The sequence below is a fragment of the Carettochelys insculpta genome, chromosome 14 (assembly GCF_033958435.1).
Source record: "Carettochelys insculpta isolate YL-2023 chromosome 14, ASM3395843v1, whole genome shotgun sequence".
Classification (NCBI taxonomy): Eukaryota; Metazoa; Chordata; order Testudines; family Carettochelyidae; genus Carettochelys; species Carettochelys insculpta.
In genome coordinates, this window is record NC_134150.1 from 5,454,221 (window position 1) to 5,472,393 (window position 18,173).

The 18,173-nt window shown below is 44.5% G+C and overlaps 1 protein-coding gene across 1 annotated transcript; it reads left to right on the plus strand.

Moving 5' to 3' along the window:
- The first annotated feature begins 75 nt into the window (after positions 1 to 75).
- On the plus strand, positions 76 to 8,554 carry NUDT21 (nudix hydrolase 21). Its single transcript, XM_075009000.1, has 7 exons — positions 76 to 327; positions 2,554 to 2,754; positions 3,984 to 4,047; positions 5,215 to 5,304; positions 5,779 to 5,854; positions 6,570 to 6,684; positions 8,379 to 8,554. The coding sequence occupies exons 1-7, from the start codon at positions 212 to 214 to the stop codon at positions 8,398 to 8,400; spliced, it is 684 nt and encodes a 227-aa protein (XP_074865101.1). The 5' UTR covers positions 76 to 211; the 3' UTR covers positions 8,401 to 8,554.
- Positions 8,555 to 18,173: the final 9,619 nt, after the last annotated feature.

An 18,173-nucleotide genomic window follows, 5' to 3' on the forward strand; every position in this document is an offset into this window, starting at 1 on the left:
TCGGGCGACAGTGGCGCCGCACTGGCCGCCTTCTATGCTCCGGGCGCTCTGTGCGCTCGTCTCGATGGTCGCCCTTTCCGGCGCGCGGCCGGTCGGTTCCGGTGGAGCCATTGGCGGGGTGTGAGGCCTGGCGCGCGGGGATGTTAATGGTGGCCGCTGCTCCCGCCGCCGCGCAGTGACCCAGCCTCGCCCGCTCGCCCGCCTCCCCATCATGTCTGTGGTGCCGCCCAACCGCTCGCAGACCGGCTGGCCCCGCGGGGTGAACCAGTTCGGCAACAAATACATCCAGCAAGCCAAGCCGCTCACGCTGGAGCGGACCATCAACCTGTGAGTGCCGGGCGGCCCCGCGGGAGCCTCCCAGCTCCCCCTCCTCGGGCCCTCCGCCTGGGAGCGCGCCGCCCTCCCGGTTACATCCCGCTCCCCCAGCTTCGGGGGGCGGGGAGAAACCCGGAGCTCCGCGGCGCGTCTGGCGCTGGGGAAGGGCATTAGCAGCCCTTTCTCCCCACGGCCCCGCCTGTGCCTCCGGCCCCCGCCTTTCCTCCCAGCTGGGGGAAAGGTGCCTTCTGATCCCACCGCCCGCTCATGCTGGGGAGGACTGAACTCTGTGTAACTGGGAAGGGTCCTGTAATGGCAGGAGGCTCTCGGCCTGGAGGAGACCGGCCCATCAAACTCTCCCTCGCTGGAGGTGTAAATCTAGTGCTGGTGTAGAGCGACACTGAAGAGCGGGTTGCTCTTAGTAACCTGCACACCTGTTCTACTGAGGTTTTCGTATTCCACCTACCACGGTGATGCCTGGGTGGGACGTAAAAATTTGTACACCGTGCGTGTACGTTGTTCGGTGTTGACTGACTTTACAGTAAAAATGCATACATATTTGGGCTGTTGGGCGCTGCAGTGTGCAGCGTGATTTGCACTGAGTAACAAAGATGTAAGTGCTGATGTGCAATGAAAACATCTTTATGTAACCGCCATAATGGGCCATCTACTCAAACAGGCTTTGCTTTACGGTGGACAACATGTTGGTGCTTTCTTTGATAAATAGCTTTGTGAAGTTGCAGTAATGGCGAATAACAAATGTAATAGTACTCAGCAATTAACTGTTACTCAAAGAAATGGCCATGCATCATTTAACATAGCTTAATTTATGTTCACAGCCAAAATGGATGACTCATTTAAAAAGTGAAAATGCACAGGGTTTTTGTTGAGAGAGAAAAAACTGTCAGCGGGAAGTTATAATTTTTTGTGTTTCTGTGTATAACTAGAAATGTTTTGGGGTCTTTTTTTAAGGAACGTGACAAATTTATAAAGAGGACAACGCTACTGTGTGCTAAACATATTCTTTTATACTTATAAGATTATAATTTTAGCTTTCTAGAATAATTTAAGTATAAGAAGAAAATAGTGGTGACATCATGAAACCACAGATAAAGAGGCGAGAATACAGGAGAATGGTAATGAAGATAATAAAGGCATCATTGATCAGGAAGCAAAGAACCTGTGTTTGTCAGGACGTCTGGTTGATGTTCATTCTAAGACTAGACATGTTCATAGAATAGCAGTATGCATGAGAACTGGCTTACTATTCAGAAGGCAAGCCTTTGTGGTGTGTCTTCTGGAAAGTGAAGGTGAACGTGAAATTTGGGCTGCTGCCTCAAAAATTAAGGTTTTAGAAAAGAACCTAAACGTTCTACGTGAAATCTTTTTTATAATTACCTTAATGGTCATTTTGTTTCAAGCAGGATTTATTTAGAAATGCTTCTTGGTATCTTGCATCAAAGCACCTGCATATCACAGATCAATAAAAATCAAGCACAGGTCAACAAAGTATGAGGAATTTTCTCTACGTGTTAACAAACTAATTTCCTTGTATTACAATGAGTGTTCAAAAGTCTCAAATAAGATTTTGAAACAGTAAGTTTAAGAACTCAGGCAGGCTCTGCGATCCAGTAGGTCACAGGAGTATGGGGTCTCTACTTACATTCTTTATGCCATTTGTGGAGGGTCTTAAGTTTTGGTATAGCTGAGTGTGAACCAGTAATTAACTCTTGTAGTGGCAGAGAGGCAGCATCTCAGATAAGTGGAGCCCAAATCATTTAGTTAGAATGCTGTAGATTATAACCAGTGCCCTGAAATGCATCCAGAAGCAAATGGGGGAGTATGTGTGTGCACTTCCCATTATAAATATTTTGAAATCAGTGTTAGCTAACTGTACAACTGCAGCGAGGTAGATGTGTTAGGCTGCATCTTCATAGAACAAAAAAGCAGTCATAGCACTTCAAAGACTAACAAAATAGTTTATTAGGTGGCGAGTTTTAATGGGGCAGACCCACTTCTTCAAATCTGGAAGTAGTGCTGAAAAGTGAACCAGCATGATGAATATATAACATAGAAAAAAAAAGAATTAAAACTGACAAATCTGCTGGGAGGGGTGCAAAGGGTAGGGAAGACCTGGTAAGACTACAGTAGGTTATCCTCAAGATTAGTACTATATAGTTGTGCTAATGAGATCTGGATAAGACTTCATGGCACAGTAATATGTGATTTATCTTCTAGGTATCCACTTACGAATTATACCTTTGGTACAAAGGAGCCCCTTTATGAGAAAGACAGCTCAGTGGCAGCCCGGTTTCAGCGCATGAGGGAAGAATTTGACAAGATTGGAATGAGACGGACTGTAGAGGGTGTTCTGATTGTGCATGAGCACAGGCTGCCCCATGTGCTATTATTGCAGCTAGGTACAACTTTCTTCAAACTGTAAGTGTATATTGTTGGAACTTGACACCAGAGTAACATTTAGTAGAATCCATAAAGCATTGCCATATAACAGTTTAGTTGTACAGCAAGTATACAGGCTGCTCAACTATGCTAACTAAGCATGGATTGAAAGGTCTCTTAAACGTCTGCAAAAGCTGTATGTAGCAAACTATACTGAATCCTCATGCTCCTGCAGAAAGCTGATGCGCTATAAAATTTTAGAATTCATCACCAGTAGTTACTGCCCCCTTAGTGAATGGACATGAAGCTAAATTGTGTGTGAACACACTTAGCACCTTAATTCACTGAACCTGAATTCTAAAAATCTAGCTGCTTATAAATTCTAAGTTTTCTTTCTGTGCTTTTATTGGTATGGAAGGAAGGAGCCAAATTCTTGTAAATTTCACAAAATTTTCAAATTAAAGGTGAGAAGACTGGTTGGGTTATCCAGAGAGACCACCAAATCAATGCAAGATTTTCCTCTCATAATGACATATCTTGTAGTTTTTGTGCACTTTTATGTGTGTGTGTGCATGCGCTTTTCTCTCAGTTAAAACAAATCCTGGAGCAATGACTGTAGCCGGACCGACCCTCTCACCATTTTTGCATTTTTCTAAAATCATTAGGCTCTTTCTGCTTTGTAGTTTAAACTGTGTTCTTTTCAGGAGCCCTAGTGGGAACAGTGCATATTATTGTTTATTGTGCCTTTGCTGAAAATAAATCATTGTAGCTATGACAAAAAATGAAGGTGATTGTCTTAAAAGTCATAGTGATTGTGCATGCTATCCTGTTTAGTTATGAAATTGTAATAAATCCAGCGACGTGACATTTGAAAGTTGAATTTTTTTGGTTATTTTTTTCTGTAAAGAATAGGGATACTAAACCATTTAAACACCAGCGCTTAAACAGGTAACGTGTTTTAACTTAGAGTCTGCTGGCTGGTCATTCTGTGGCTGTGGGGCCTCTGACTCCTACGTGGCCAAGGCTGCTGTGGCCTGGTGCAGCTGGCCACTGCCGGAGTTCCCTGGCAAGGGTCAGTTAACTAGTAAGCATACCAGTAAGCTTCACATTTATCGGTGAGCTTACTGGTTAACCATATAACATCCCTGATAAAGCATTTGAAAGTAAATCTGTAAATCCCTAAAACTTTACAAGTGAGACCCCTTAAAGTTATCTTTGAATGTATTTGTAAATAAAAGAAAACATTAGTTTTCATTAATTTTTCACAGACCAGGTGGTGAACTCAATCCAGGAGAAGATGAGGTAGAAGGACTCAAACGTCTAATGACAGAGGTATATTTTCTTCTTCATTTTTTGTTTTGTTGTTGCACCTGATCTATAAAGGAAGTTGAATGTTGAATAATTTTAGAAATTTTTTGGACAAAACATTAAAAGAGCCTGTTTGCCATTCCTGTTCTTTTGATTGCTTCAGTGATTCACAACTAACTTAATTATGTTAGCTCATATAGTATTATATAATATAAATAAACAAGTGAAGTCATGTGATAGTCCAGGAGGAAGCAGAATTAGTGATTAGGGCACTAGCCTAGGACTTGAAGCAACTGCAGTTCAATTTTGTGTTCACCACAGACTTTCCTATGTGATGTGAGGCAACTTCAGACAAGTCACTTAGCCTTTTTGTGCCTCAGTTTCTCATCTGTAAAATGGGGCTAACATTTCTCTACCTTACACTGGTATTGTGAGAATAAATACATCGAGTTAAGGTGCTCAGATGCAGCAGGGATGATAGAGACAGTCAGTGAACAAGGCATTGTTGTGGATAGCTCTGTGCAACCAATTCATATGTCCGCTATCTTGCTGAATTAGGTGCTTGATTTATACATCAGGGAGAATACTTAATAGACAGCTTCTCTGTGGCTTTATATTCTAGCTGCAAGGGCCAATTGCACTTCATTGCATTTGTGAACGATTTGTTCCCAAAATTGTTTCTAAAGGCTGATCTACGCTGAAAAGTTATATATATGTGCAAAATTCCTCCCTGAGAGAGAGCCATATTAGTCTGTATTCTATCAAAACAAAAAAGCAGTCAGGTAGCATGTTAAAGACTGACAAAATGATTTATTAGGTGATGAGCTTTCATGGGACAGACCCACTTCTTCAGATCATATCGAGTCTGTTCTGGTATGGCTATGATCTAAAGAAGTGGGTCTGTCCCACAAAAGCTCATCACCTAATAAATTTTTCTGTTAGTCTTTGAAGTGCTACTGGACTGCTTTTTTGTTTTGGTAGTGAAACCTAGTTTTATCCAATATCCTGGAACATGATTATGACAAACATCTATATCAGTTAGTATGCAAGTATTGTAACGCTAATATAAGACTACTTTAGCTTGGCTCTGAATTGCATTAAACCCTTATTACAGCATGCCTTAATGCTTTCCTAAGAATACTAGCAATGGAGCATGTAGAGGTTTTTTTGACTGCAGCTGGATTTTGACAGATACTGGGACGTCAGGATGGAGTTCAGCAAGACTGGGTGATAGATGACTGCATTGGTAACTGGTGGAGACCAAACTTTGAACCGCCACAAGTAAGTGTCTGTGTCCGCATAAATTCTGGAGATTAAAATAATTAGCATGAACTGTATCTGCAAAAACTAAGTGAATTTATTAATCATTTTTAGGGGCAATCATGGCATGTGAGGTTTCCTTTTTTGGTTTGCTTGAAGTTTGTTTTTTGTTTTTTTGTTTTTTTGCTGACTGCACTAGAGATTCCAGCTACAGTTGGGGCTTTATATGTGCAAAATGTTGTGTAGTATGTACACCTGTCCTGTAAACAAGATCATCCCCCTTAAACTTGATTTTTAGCTGTTTATTAACAATAACATGCTTGGCATGTGATTTAATTTCACTTGCTGTCCTGGATTTTTCTTACGCATGTCATGCGGTGATGTCTTTGAGAAGGATTCATTCATGATTCATCTATGAAACTCTTAAGAAGCATTTACAGATGGCTTTTTATTTTCAGAGTGCTGTACAAATTAATTAAACATTTTTTCTCTTAGTATCCATATATTCCAGCTCATATTACAAAACCTAAGGAGCACAAAAAGCTTTTCTTGGTTCAGCTGCAGGAAAAAGGTAAGCGTTTGTAGCAGAAGTTCTAATCTGTGTGTGGAGGGCGGGGTTTACAAACATGGTTTAAATTTATCCTCATGGAGACAAGCTTGTCCTTATCTGCAAAGGAAAGTCCATAAACCAAGTCTCCTCAGTAGAATGGGGGAGAGGCAGAGGCATAAAGGATCTGATGCTCTAAATAAAAACAATAATTAAAATATAGTCAGAGAAAATGACTAGTCAGTATTCTTTAAAGCTTGGCGGCAAACGTACTATTTTCATATTTAATTTAAATTATTTTAATGGAGTAGAAGTTTGTAGGCTTTAACACAGGTTGACAAAGTGGGTGAGGTAATTCTTTTGGGCTACTCCGGGTGGGGAAAAAACAAGCTTTCAGTCTTATTTCGACAGATTTTTTAAATTTCAAATGTAATTTGAAGTAGAATAAATATGTATAAAATATGAGAAGCTGGAATAAAAATATCTAATTTTCTTTGGGTTTTTCTAATCTGCCATGATGTTAAGTCCTCAAACTGGGATGGAGTGCTTATGTACAAAACCCCAGCATAAGAGCTCCACCTGTAATGGTCTAAAATAAGCCCATTGGAACACTGCAGTTTTGGATGAGAGTTCAGAGAGGTATTATTTTAAAGGGGGAAGGGACCCTTAGTGAAACCTCAGCTTTAAAGTGTTTGAAACAACTTTTCCATTGCTAATTCTGTCTTGTGTTAACTTTTAGCTTTGTTTGCGGTCCCAAAAAATTACAAGCTGGTAGCTGCACCTTTGTTTGAGCTCTATGACAATGCCCCAGGATACGGACCTATCATTTCCAGCCTTCCTCAACTTTTGAGCAGGTATAGTATGCAGCAGACTCACAGTGTAAGCAGCCACTATGCTGACTAATACATTCCTCAGCATTTTTGTAATGTATTTGCAGTACATCACTGCCATTCAGCTGAGAAATATTCATTCCTTAGCCTTCTCCTTCATTGAAAATACTTTGTACTTCATGAGGATTGAGAGCTCACTGGTTTCACTCATCGTGTTTTGTGTTGCTAAGCATCTGCTCGAGTAATTTGCCATGCAACCCACATTTTTATTTGTCAATTGTCAGTGCAAGTGGTTCCATCCTTTACAAGTCACACCCAGTTTCTCTAATTTTTAGGCCCATGTGTGGAAACACGTTTGTAATGTGTACCAATATGGAGGGGATGTATCACGTAATATAAGTGTTCCATACATAGTGTGTGGCGGGGTGGTGCTGAGAGGTTGTGGGGGGGCGAGGGAGGCTTGTGGCTGGGGCAAAGGGTTGGGGTGATGACTTTGGTTGGTGGGGGTGGGGGCAGGGGTGAAGGGTTTAGAGCGCAGGCTGTCCTGGGGAGAAAGGGCTAACCCTAGCCCTCTCTCACACAGCAGCTTGGGATCAGGTGAGAGGCACCTCTCCACAGCCACCGCAGTAATAGGAGGCACAGCTGGGGCAGGTCCAGGTTAGGTTGGGTGGGGGCCAAGGAAGTGTTTTGTGTCCCCCCACGTAGCAGCAGCTCTGTGTTGGGTACCCTCCCTCAGCACATAGTAGCCATTGCTGGGGGATAGGAAGCTGGCAGAGAGAGGTGCTTCTGCCCTGGCCACAACAGCTCCATTCTGGGGCTGCCAGGCAGAGACCATGGCTCTGTGCTGCCATCCTGAGCTAGACAGCTACTCAGCCCCTGGGTCATGTGGCTTAGAGGAAACTTAGGTTACTTCCATCCATTTGCATGGTAAAATCTCTTTGAGATGTCAGAACGGTTCTAATCCTAAAAGCTTTGTACTAGCCTTATCCTTTATCTCCCTTATCTGCTCTCAACCTCTACAGCTACTGATGTAGCTTTTATTTTTACTATATAAAAACCCCAAAAGAAGCCTCTTCCAAAACACTAACACAGTGCTGATCTTTAAGCAGGTAATGGTTGTATTACTGTTTAGTTACTACTTTAAATAGCTTAATTGGATCTGGAGTCCCAGATCTTTACACCAGGGTCCTAAGCAGCTGTTAAAAGCCAGGACAACTGAAAATTGAGATTAATACATACTTGACAGCAAAAATTAGATTAGTTATTTCTTGCATAATAGTCTCAGTGCTGACTCTGCAAACTGCAGTTTTAAAAAAATTATAATTCTTATCTGAAGCTTCTTGCTCATGACTGACTCCTGACATACGCAGGGTTTGTCCAGTAGCAATTTTCTTCCACGCTGTAAGACTATTTTTTTCCCCTTATGGAAGTGAAACTCTGGCTTTTCAGTCAGAGAAGCTGTTTTGAAGATTTGAGAACTAGTTGTACGGGACTGGGCGCCTTAGTATAGTTGTGTGTGAAGTTGAGGTTAATGTCTATCTGGTAGATACAGTTACTGCCTGAGGTACAAAAACTTCTTGAATGCAAACGTAACCTTTGCTTTCTGTCAGGTGTTAGTTTGTTCAGGTCAAATGTAAATACTGTATACTCAATTCATTTAATTACCTTCTACCTACAAATGATGAAAATAAATCTCTTGCAACTATTTTTTATTTTAGATTCAATTTTATTTACAACTGAATTCCCATATACTTGAAGAGTTTGGTAGAAGAAGCCGTCTCTGTGAGCACAGCTTTAAGATGTAGAGGGAAGAGTACATGTGACACAAGGATTTTTTTATGTCATTTTTTCCTGAAAACCGCTAAATTTTCTATTGTCTGAATAGCAAAGTGAATCTCAACTGTTTAGATAGTGGGATGGCAAATGTGATTCAGTGTTTTAATCACTTTTCATTGTAATAGTCACCAGGTTTTTTTTGTACAACATTAAACAAAGTAGATTGGATTATGTTTGTCCATTTGTTATTTTAGTGGTTTGAAATGTCTTACTGAGGGTGGGTGAGCAATTAAAGCTAATGTTTTCTTCCAGGCCCCACCTACACTCGCCCACCCTATCCAGAAGGGGCAGGGTAATGGGCGGATTGGAAGATGCTAATAAAGCATGGATTAAAATATCTTGAGCCTCATTAGCATATTCCCGTGAGATCTGACTTCTGGAAGACCCTTCTTTCGCAAACGTTCTGACCTGCTTTGTCAGCTCCATCTAAATGCAGGACTCCTGCTGTCTCCCTCCCTTTTGTGTCTGCAGTTCTATCAGTGTGTACAGAGCAAAGCTAAGTACGGGATAATTGGCCTCCTGGGAGGCATCCCATCAAGCTCAAGTTAGTAGCCGCTCTAGGCAGCTCTGCAAATTCTTTGATCTTTTTCCCAGGTATCCCAAATTGCTGGGATCCCTGTTCTTCCAGCCATGCTGCAGGGCTGCAAGCAGCCTCTGGCACTTGGTTGCTGGGGGCTCTAGCGCTGGCTCAGCAGGGCTCTAACTCCTGGGTCTGGGCTTCATGGAGTTGCAGCAGGTCTCCCTGCTGGCCCTGAGCTCTGGCACCGTGCTACGAGCTCCAGCCCCACTCTGGCGCTCCGTGGGGTGGCAGCCGAGCTCCCTGCACCTGAAGGTCCAGCCCCAGTGCGGCGCTCGCTGGGCCCACAGCTCCAACCCTGATCTGGGGCTCCATGGGGTGACAGAGGGGCTCCCTGCCCCAACAGCTCCAGCCCCGGTCTGGTGCTGCATGGGGGGGCAGCAGCAGGGCTACCGACAGGCCCTGTGCTCCAAGCTCCAGCCCCAATGTGGGGCTCGGGCTGACAGTGGGGCTCCCATGCCTGCAGCTCGAGTCCTGATGTGGGGCTCCAAGAGGGGCACCAGTGGGGCATCTGGCCCAATCTGCGCCACCTCCACCCCTGCTTACTGAGCACGGAGGATCCAGCCACACTCCACCAGTTCCAGATGGGCAGCTGGCTTGCTCTGCCAGCCCTGGCCGGGTAACTGATGCTCTGGCAGCTGGGACAGTTGGCCCCAGCCAAGTAACCAGCTCCTCAGCATGCCAGTTTACTGAATTTAACCAGTTTTACTGTGAAACTCAAGTACATTTCACCAAATCAATAAACAGATACTGGGGCATTAAAAATGGCTCTTAGAAATCAAAAAATGTTTGGATGAGACTACCTGGAAGAGATTAGACTTTTTTTTTTCTTAGCGTATTCTATGACTTGGTGTGGTTTCTAGCTCTCACTCATCACTGCAGGAGAATGTTATCTAGAGAGGCAAGAGACGGGAGGGTGCACCACAGATGAAAATAAACCCTCTACACTAGGCAAGCACAAAACCAATGCACTATTAAAGTCCTATTTTGAGCACTCAAATAGGGTTTAAATGGCCCCCAGTTTGTGGGTTGACCCTTTTCAGGGGCAAATGTTTAGGTGAGTGTGTATGTGTGTGGGATCTTCTTATTTTCCAGTTAATAGAAGGCTGTTGTATATATCAATATACAATATTTTTCAAGATACCGTTGTATAAAAGACATTTTAAAAACCTTCCAAATTGACACACAATTGTCAAGCCTTTTAATTTACTCCACACTGAACACATATAATCCAGTTTTTGCTGTCACATACAAATTTGCACAAAATGGATCTACACAGACATACTTGAGGGCAGAATTGGGTTCATTCTGCAAGAACATATTCAATTCATAGCATCGTTAATAGCCCAAAGTGCTTCAAATGGCCCTGATCCTTCAAACATACTTATGCATATGATTAATGTAAGTAGATATGCTGAAGCTATTAGAACAACTCATATGTAAGCATGTGATTAAATATTTGCAGGATCAGGACCTATAGTGACCTTCCTATTTGAATTATTTCTGTTTCTCAATCAGGTTCCGATTCAGCCATGTCTTTAAACATGCTTCCCTTGCCACACTATTGAAGAGAAGAGAAACTCACCTACTTAAAATTGAGCATGTATTTAAGTACCTTGCTAAACAGGACCCTTAGTCACAGAGAGGTAGCTGTATTAGTTTGTATCTTCACAAAACAAACCAAAAAAACCCCACCACGCTGTAGCACTTTAATGAAATTCATTAGGTGTTGAGCTTCCATGGGACAGACCCACTTCTTCAGATCTGGAAAATTCTGAACTTTGTTTTGTAAGGACCCTTAGTTTTTGTTTTCCCATACAGCCACTTTTCTTTAAGAAAAAAAATAATATTCATTTGTCTCAGTTTCTTGGTTTACAGTGGAACTCTACACAGTGCAATCTAAGAGTCTCGGAATTCCACGGGCTACCAGAGCACAAAAAACACAACAGTGTAAACTAATTAATATTGGGGTGTTGGTGAAGTACATTGGTTATTTCACAGCCCCGCAGATGCACTGTCCCACCCCATTACACCCTTACCTCCCCAAACACACCCCACCCCCATCTTTGATCTAATGAGTTCTGCACTAGATGAAGACTCACTTGAGAGTTACCAATCTATTTAAAGGAATACACACTAGCCAGGCCTTAAACATGAGAATGAGGTGTACAGCCAAAGAACTGATGAGTAATATGTTCCCATTTGCTGCACATTACTACCATAATTCATTCAGCTCACAGAATTGCAACCTTTTAGTGCCTTTCATGATATAATCCTATAAGCTGTGAGGCAGCCAACATATTAGGTAAATGGTTTGTTGGCCCTAGTGAGTGAGGGTTATTTCCCTTCTGTACTGCCTGATTTGTTCTGCTGAAATGATTTCTCCTGGCGTCCGACTGGACTGTACCAGTGAATGAAGTATACTGGCTAAATGCTGTTTGAAGCAAAACAGTTTAGCTCATGAGTGGCGTGGAGATCATAAATCATGAGCAGTGTGGAGAGGGTGAATTAAAAGAAGTTATTTACTTGTTCTTGTAATATAAAAACTAGAGGACACCAAATGAAATTAATGGGTAGCAGGTTTAAAACTAATAAAAGAAAGTTCTTTTTCACAAAGCACACAGTCAACCTGTGGAACTCCTTGTCTGAGGAGGCTGTGAAGGCTAGGACTGTAATAGAGTTGAAAGAAGAGCTAGATATATTCATGGAGGTTAGGTCCATAAAAGGCTATTAGCTGGGGGTAGGAATGGTGTCCCTGGCCTCTGATTGTCAGAGGCTGGAGATGGATGGCAGGAGACAAATCGCTTGATCATTGTCTTTGGTCCACCCCCTCCGGGGCACCTGGCATGGCAACTGTCAGCAGATGGACTAGCACTGGGCTACATGGACCTGACCCAGTAATGGCCATTTTTACGTTCTTATCACCTCGAGCTTCCTGAGCACCATGATTCTGCTGTTTGTGGTGCTCTGGAAGTGCTGGGAGGGTGAGGAGGAGCAGGTCAGTGGAGCTGACAGCACATGAGAGGTGCAGCAGGCATAGGTGCTGGAAGATGGGATGCGGGGGGTGCTGCAGCAACCCCCTGACTTGAAGTGGTTTCCATTACGTACAGGATGTACAGTTTGGTTCATTGGCTTTCAACACCCCCTCTAAAAATTTTCTGGCACCCTGGGCAGCAGAAGGGGAGCATGGCTGGCAGCAATGCTCAGCAGCCACTGATTTTTTCCCCATGGGTGCTCGAGCCCCACAGCACCCATGTAGTCAGCTCCTATGACTACAACCCTTGGTGAATTGTTCCGTTGATTAATTACTCTCACTGTTCAAAATGTACATAATTCTCTGGCTCCACACATGGAGCTGATCCCTCCCGCTTCCCCCAGCCAGGCACATCCCTTCCCCAGCTCCCCCTGCGATCTACAGTAATTTAAAAACCCCTCACGAGTGATTTCAAAGCAACCAAACACTAGCTATGCATTGGTTCCATTTTTCTCTATTTTATTTTACGGGTTAATTCAATGCACAGTGCTGTGCCTGCTTTTTCTTCTGCTTTTATTTTGTAGTCATGGTTTTTGCAGAGGGCTCTTCTCAGGCTGGTTACTGATGCAAGAAGGCACCAGCATGGAGCCCAGGAGAGATCTCTGAGACCCTTAATGTGTGGGGTGAGGAGTCCATTAAGTCACAGCTGCATGGCTGCTTCCTTGTAGATGCGGGTGAGCTGGGCTCACTGTAGCATTTTGAAATGGCATGGAAAGGAACAGAAAACTGGCAGGGTGGGAGATTCAGGCAGAGAAGTGGCTCATGGGACTACTTCCCAGGGCACCTTGTGTTTCCTGTTGACATCCCACAATGTCTAGCAAGGCAAGGCATGATGGGCTATATGCCCAGAATGCACGGTTCTTATTTCTGAATAGGGCTCTGAACTGTGAACACTCAGTTTGGAAATGTTCTTGCAATGCAAACATGCTATTCAGGAATAACTTAATGAAGTAGAAATAAGCTAATCCAGAAAAACCCTGCAGTATAGACATAGCCTAAGAGAGAAAATAGTACCCACAGTCAAGATATGAGTGACTTAAAACCAGGAGCCCAGTACTTTGCCTTATGATTAGAATGGAAGTGTGAAGCGGCAGGTTGGGCCAATACTGTTAGTAAAAATGCTGACTGGTGTGGGAGCTTAACTGCTTGTTCCAGATGATTTCAGTGGAGTTGTCTAGAAAGCAAAAGATTTCAATCAAAAAACCTTGCATGGGACTGCCCTATATTAACCAATGGGTTCCAGGTAAAATGAGAAAATACCCTAAACAGCCTTAAAGGAGCACCTTTCTGACCGTGAGGGCAGGGTTGTAGAGCTGTATTTATACTGGTAATTGCATTGAAACATGTATCAGCCCAGTCCCTGGAAGCTGTGTCCTTACTGAGCAGAGCTCCAATCGTTTAACTTGTATTGCTGTTTATCAGAAAGGATTTTTCAGGGTTGTGGGGGAATCTTATTTTCTAAGCTTACCTCAATCTACTGCAAGTATTAAACGTAGCTGAACAACTACAATTCTCTTTTTGGGTTTTTCAAATTAGTTTTTAAAAGCTGCCTTCCATAAATTCGAATAAAAGGTACGCTAATGATACATGTCCAGTAATTTCTTAAAAGTACCCTTACCCATCCATGCATAGTTTGTACCAATGACTAATTTAAGCTCCACTAGGAACAACAACAAAAAATATAAACAAAACTTCCTTAAAATATATTGTGCTGAAATATTGGGTGGAGGGGGGGACATACTGGCACTCCACTGTTTAAGAATTTAAAAAAAAAAGAGTCTGCCAGCTCGGTGCCTGAAAAAATTCTGTGATGTGGAATGCTCACAGACGTCTACAGGAAGTGCAGGTGCTCAATCTCTGGACGCTTCTATTTAGGAATTTAGTTTCAGGCACCCAGGCTATGAAAACTGTTGCTGGCTTTGTGCCCTATTATTAACCAGCACTACAAGGTCTCTTCCCTGTCTCACTTGTCTTTAAGTTGCTACAGGTTAGATCTCCTTTGTCTGACACTCAAACCAGGGAGTTTGCCAGACCCACAGAGGCCAACACCAGCCCCTCTGCTGCTGGTCTCCAGGCTCTCTCCCAGCTGTCGGGCTCATGGTGGCTGTCGGCCATGCTGCTTGTTCTTTTGCTGCCACCTGGCAGGGCTGCTGGTCATGTTGCTGCTGACAACGCCACAGATGATGTTGGACCAAAAAGCTCTGGATTAGAGAGGTCCAACCTGTAGTGTCCTTACTTCTCCATGCCTAAACCATGCTTTGTAAGAAGAGGCAGCATCTTGGGAGAAACTCCCAGTCAGGGTATTAAACTTACAAATTAATTCTAAATCCTGTTTTGCCTGCCCTGCTCCCTAAAACAGACACTGATTGCTATTGTAATCCCCATAAGAGGTAGCTGATAGTCTGTCCCAGCTTCCAGCCTTGGATGTTGCTACAGGTGAGAAATAGTTACCCTCTGCTAAGACGACCACTTTGGAGGGTCTACATTGTGAAGATGAAGAGGGGACCTGAGCCCGGCACTCAGTGGATGTTCCAATTGAGGGTATTGTGTGTGGATGTTTGATGCAGGATTAGGGAATTTTTTGTTGGTTGTTTCTTTTTTGTTCTGTTTTTTGGGTTTTTTTGTTTCTCATTTGTGTGCCCCTCATCTGATTTTTCTGTGGGTTATGGGCCCCTGATCCAGAAAGGTTCCCCACCTCGACTTAAGTGAATAAACCAAAATTTACCAGCTGATGTAGTAGCATCCTTCAGTCTATGCAGACTATGGATCGCGCCCTTCGTAGTTCCGTTTGGCATCCTCATTTGCAGCATCGGCTGTGACTGTGAAGACCCACACGAGAGTGACAGTCCTTGCTGCATCTGTTGCATACGTAATGGGTGTCTGGCAGGTCCTTGCTGTGCTTTCTGTGGGCTCGCTTCTCCTTTGCTAGCTGTCTAATCCTCAGCTCACCCTTACGAAGGCCCTTGTATAGTTCCTGCCTCCATCTGTTGCAATCGTCTGCCAGCTCCTCCCAGCTGTCTGGCTTGATGTCTACGTCCCTGAGGTCTCTCTTGCAAACATCTTTGTAGCGCAGCTGAGGGCGTCCAGGAGGTCTTTTGCCAGAGGCTAGCTCGTCATAGAGGATGTCTTTTGGGATCCTTCCATCATTCATCCTGTGGATGTGGCCAAGCCAGCGGAGCCGCAGCTGCATGAGGAGGGTGTGCATAGTTGGGATTCCAGCTTGCTCCAGGACGGTAGTGTTGGACACTCTGTCCTTCCACAATATTCCAAGGATGCGCCTGAGGCAGCGCAAGTGGAAGGCGTTTAGCCTCTTTTCCTGGCGGGCGTACAGGGTCCAAGTCTCGCTGCCGTAAAGAAGGGTGGTGAGGATGCAGGCTCTGTAGACTTGCATTTTGGTGTGAGTGCACAGCTTGCTGTTACTCCACACTCTCTCGCTCAGTCTGGGCAGAGTTGTGGTTGCTTTACTGATCCTCCTATTTAGCTCAGTCTCCAAGGACAGGGTGTCAGTGATGGTGGACCCGAGGTAAACAAACTCGTGGACAACCTCTAACGTGTAGTTGTCAATGCTGATTGATGGAGAAACAGCAACGTCCTGAGCAAGTACATTTGTCTTCTTTAGGCTGATGGAGAGCCCAAAGTCCTTGCATGCTCTGGAGAACCGATCCAGCAGCTTCTGAAGCTGGTCTTCTGTGTGTGACACGACAGCAGCGTCATCTGTGAACAGCATGTCTCTGATGAGGACTTCCCGCACCTTAGATTTAGCTTTCAGCCTTCCAAGATTAAACCGTTTCCCGTCAGATCTTGTGTGCAAAAAGATGCCCTCTGTTGAAGATCCAAAGGCGTGTTTAAGGAGGAGTGCGAAGAAGATCCCGAACAGTGTCGGAGCAAGGACGCATCCTTGTTTGACGCCGCTCCTGATGCTGAAAGCATCCCATAATGTGCCATCGTACTGGATGGTTCCTTTCATGTCTTCGTGGAAAGACTGGATCATCTTGAGTAACCGTGGCGGACATCCTATCTTGTGGAGCAGTTTGAACAGTCCATCCCTGCTGACCAAGTCGAAGGCCTTGGTCAGGTCAATGAAGGCAATATAGAGTGGCTTCCTCTGCTCCCTGCATTTCTCCTGCAGCTGCCTCAGAGAGAAGACCATGTCAACGGTAGATCTCTCTGCGTAGAATCCACACTGTGATTCAGGATACATCCTCTCAGCAATCTTCTGGAGTCTGCCGAGGATGACGTGAGTGAACAGTTTACCCGTGATGCTTAGGAGGGAGATTCCAAGGTAATTGTTGCAGTCGCTTCTATCTCCTTTGTTCTTATACAAGGTTATGATGTTAGCGTCACACATGTCCTGTGGAACCTCTCCCTCTCTCCAGCACAGGCACAGCAGCTCATGTAGGGGTTCCAGGAGAGTGTCTGTGGCACACTTGATTACCTCTGGTGGTATATCATCCTGACCAGGGGCCTTTCCTGCTGCAATGTTGTCGATGGCTTTCTTCAGTTCATCCACAGTTGGTTCCTGGTCCAGTTCGTCCATTACTGGTAGGAGTTCGACGGCATTGAGGGCTGAGTCGACCACAATGTTCTCGTGTGAGTACAGCTCGGAGTAGTGCTCGACCCAGCGCTCCATCTGTTTGGCTTTGTCAGTGATGACATCACCAGATTTGGATTTCAGAGGTGCCATCTTGTTCTGGGTGGGTCCTAATGCCTTCTTGATGCTCTCGTACATTCCCCTGAGGTTACCAAAGTCAACACTGGTCTGGATGCTGCTGCATAGCTCGAGACAGTAGTTATTGGCACAGCTCCTGGCCGTCTGCTGTACTGTTTTTCTGGCTGCTCTGAGTGCTTGCAGGGTATTCTGGCTCAGCGAACGTTTGTACTCCAGGAGCGCAGCGCGTTTTTTTTTTTTTGATGGCTGGAATCATCTCATTGGAGTTAGCTTCAAACCAGTCATTTGTGTTTCTAGCTCTTCTTCCGAACACCAACAAGGCCGTGTTGTACATTGTATCCCTCAGATGCTGCCATCTGGATGTCACATCGGCACCCCCAGGGTTGCTGCGCAGATTCTCCTCGAGGGTCGCTCTGAACTTTTCAGCTGTCTCTGAGTTAGCCGTCTTTCTGGCATCGATGCGGGGCCTTCCAGTTGGTTTAGAGCGGTGCAGCTTCTTGGGAATCACCTTGAGTTTGGAGCAAACTAACGAGTGATCTGTATCACAGTCAGCACTATGATAGCTGCGTGTCAGAAGGACGTTTTTGAGGTTATCACGTCTAGCGATGACCACGTCTAGTTGATGCCAGTGTTTTGAGCGTGGGTGTCTCGACGACACTCTGTGCTGTGGCTTGGTTTGGAAAAAATGTGTTTGTGATGCACAGATTGTGGTACGTGCAAAGTTTGAGAAGACGCTGACCATTTTCATTCATTTTTCCCACACCAAAGTGGCGTAAGCAGGAAGGCCACGAGTCATGATCAGCTCCAACTCTCGCATTGAAGTCACCCAGAATGTACAGTTGTTCGCGAGCAGGTATTTGCACTATGGCAGCACTAAGCGTGTCATAAAACCTGTCTTTTACTTCTGGTGTGGCGTACAGGGTTGGGGCGTAAGCGCTGATCAGGTGGACGGGACCGGCACGAGTATGAAGTATGACCTGAAGGAGTCTTTCTGATCCACCCATGACTAATTCCACCATTTGTAGAAGGGTGTTTCTGATGGCGAAGCCAACACCATGCTCCCTGGGTCCTTCTCGGGCTTTACCCTGCCAGAAAAAGGTGTAGTCCTTTTCCTTTAGAGATCCTGAATCTGAGCAGCAACGTTAACTTGGAGCCTCTTCAGTTCCTCATTGAAGACAGCAGTTTTTCGGGTGTCGCTGGTGTCCTGAAGATCTTCAGTCAGACCTGTCAGCATGGTCTGCACGTTCCAGCAAGGAAGCTTAAAGCTTTGATGGTTTCCTTTTCTTGTTGATTTTCTTATTGGTTTGCCTGGTGCTCAGCTTTCCAGTCACTTGTCATGTTTGGGAACCTTAAGCCTCACGCACCCAGTGAGGCAGGTGACCTGTGGCGGGACAGTA

Coding starts and splice junctions, on each gene's coding strand:
- NUDT21 (XM_075009000.1), top strand. CDS start 212: ATGTCTGTGGTGCCGCCCAACCGCTCGCAGACCGGCTGGCCCCGCGGG. Junction 5,855..6,569: donor GGTTCAGCTGCAGGAAAAAG/GTAAGCGTTTGT, acceptor GTTAACTTTTAG/CTTTGTTTGCGGTCCCAAAA. Junction 6,685..8,378: donor CTTCCTCAACTTTTGAGCAG/GTATAGTATGCA, acceptor TTTTTATTTTAG/ATTCAATTTTATTTACAACT.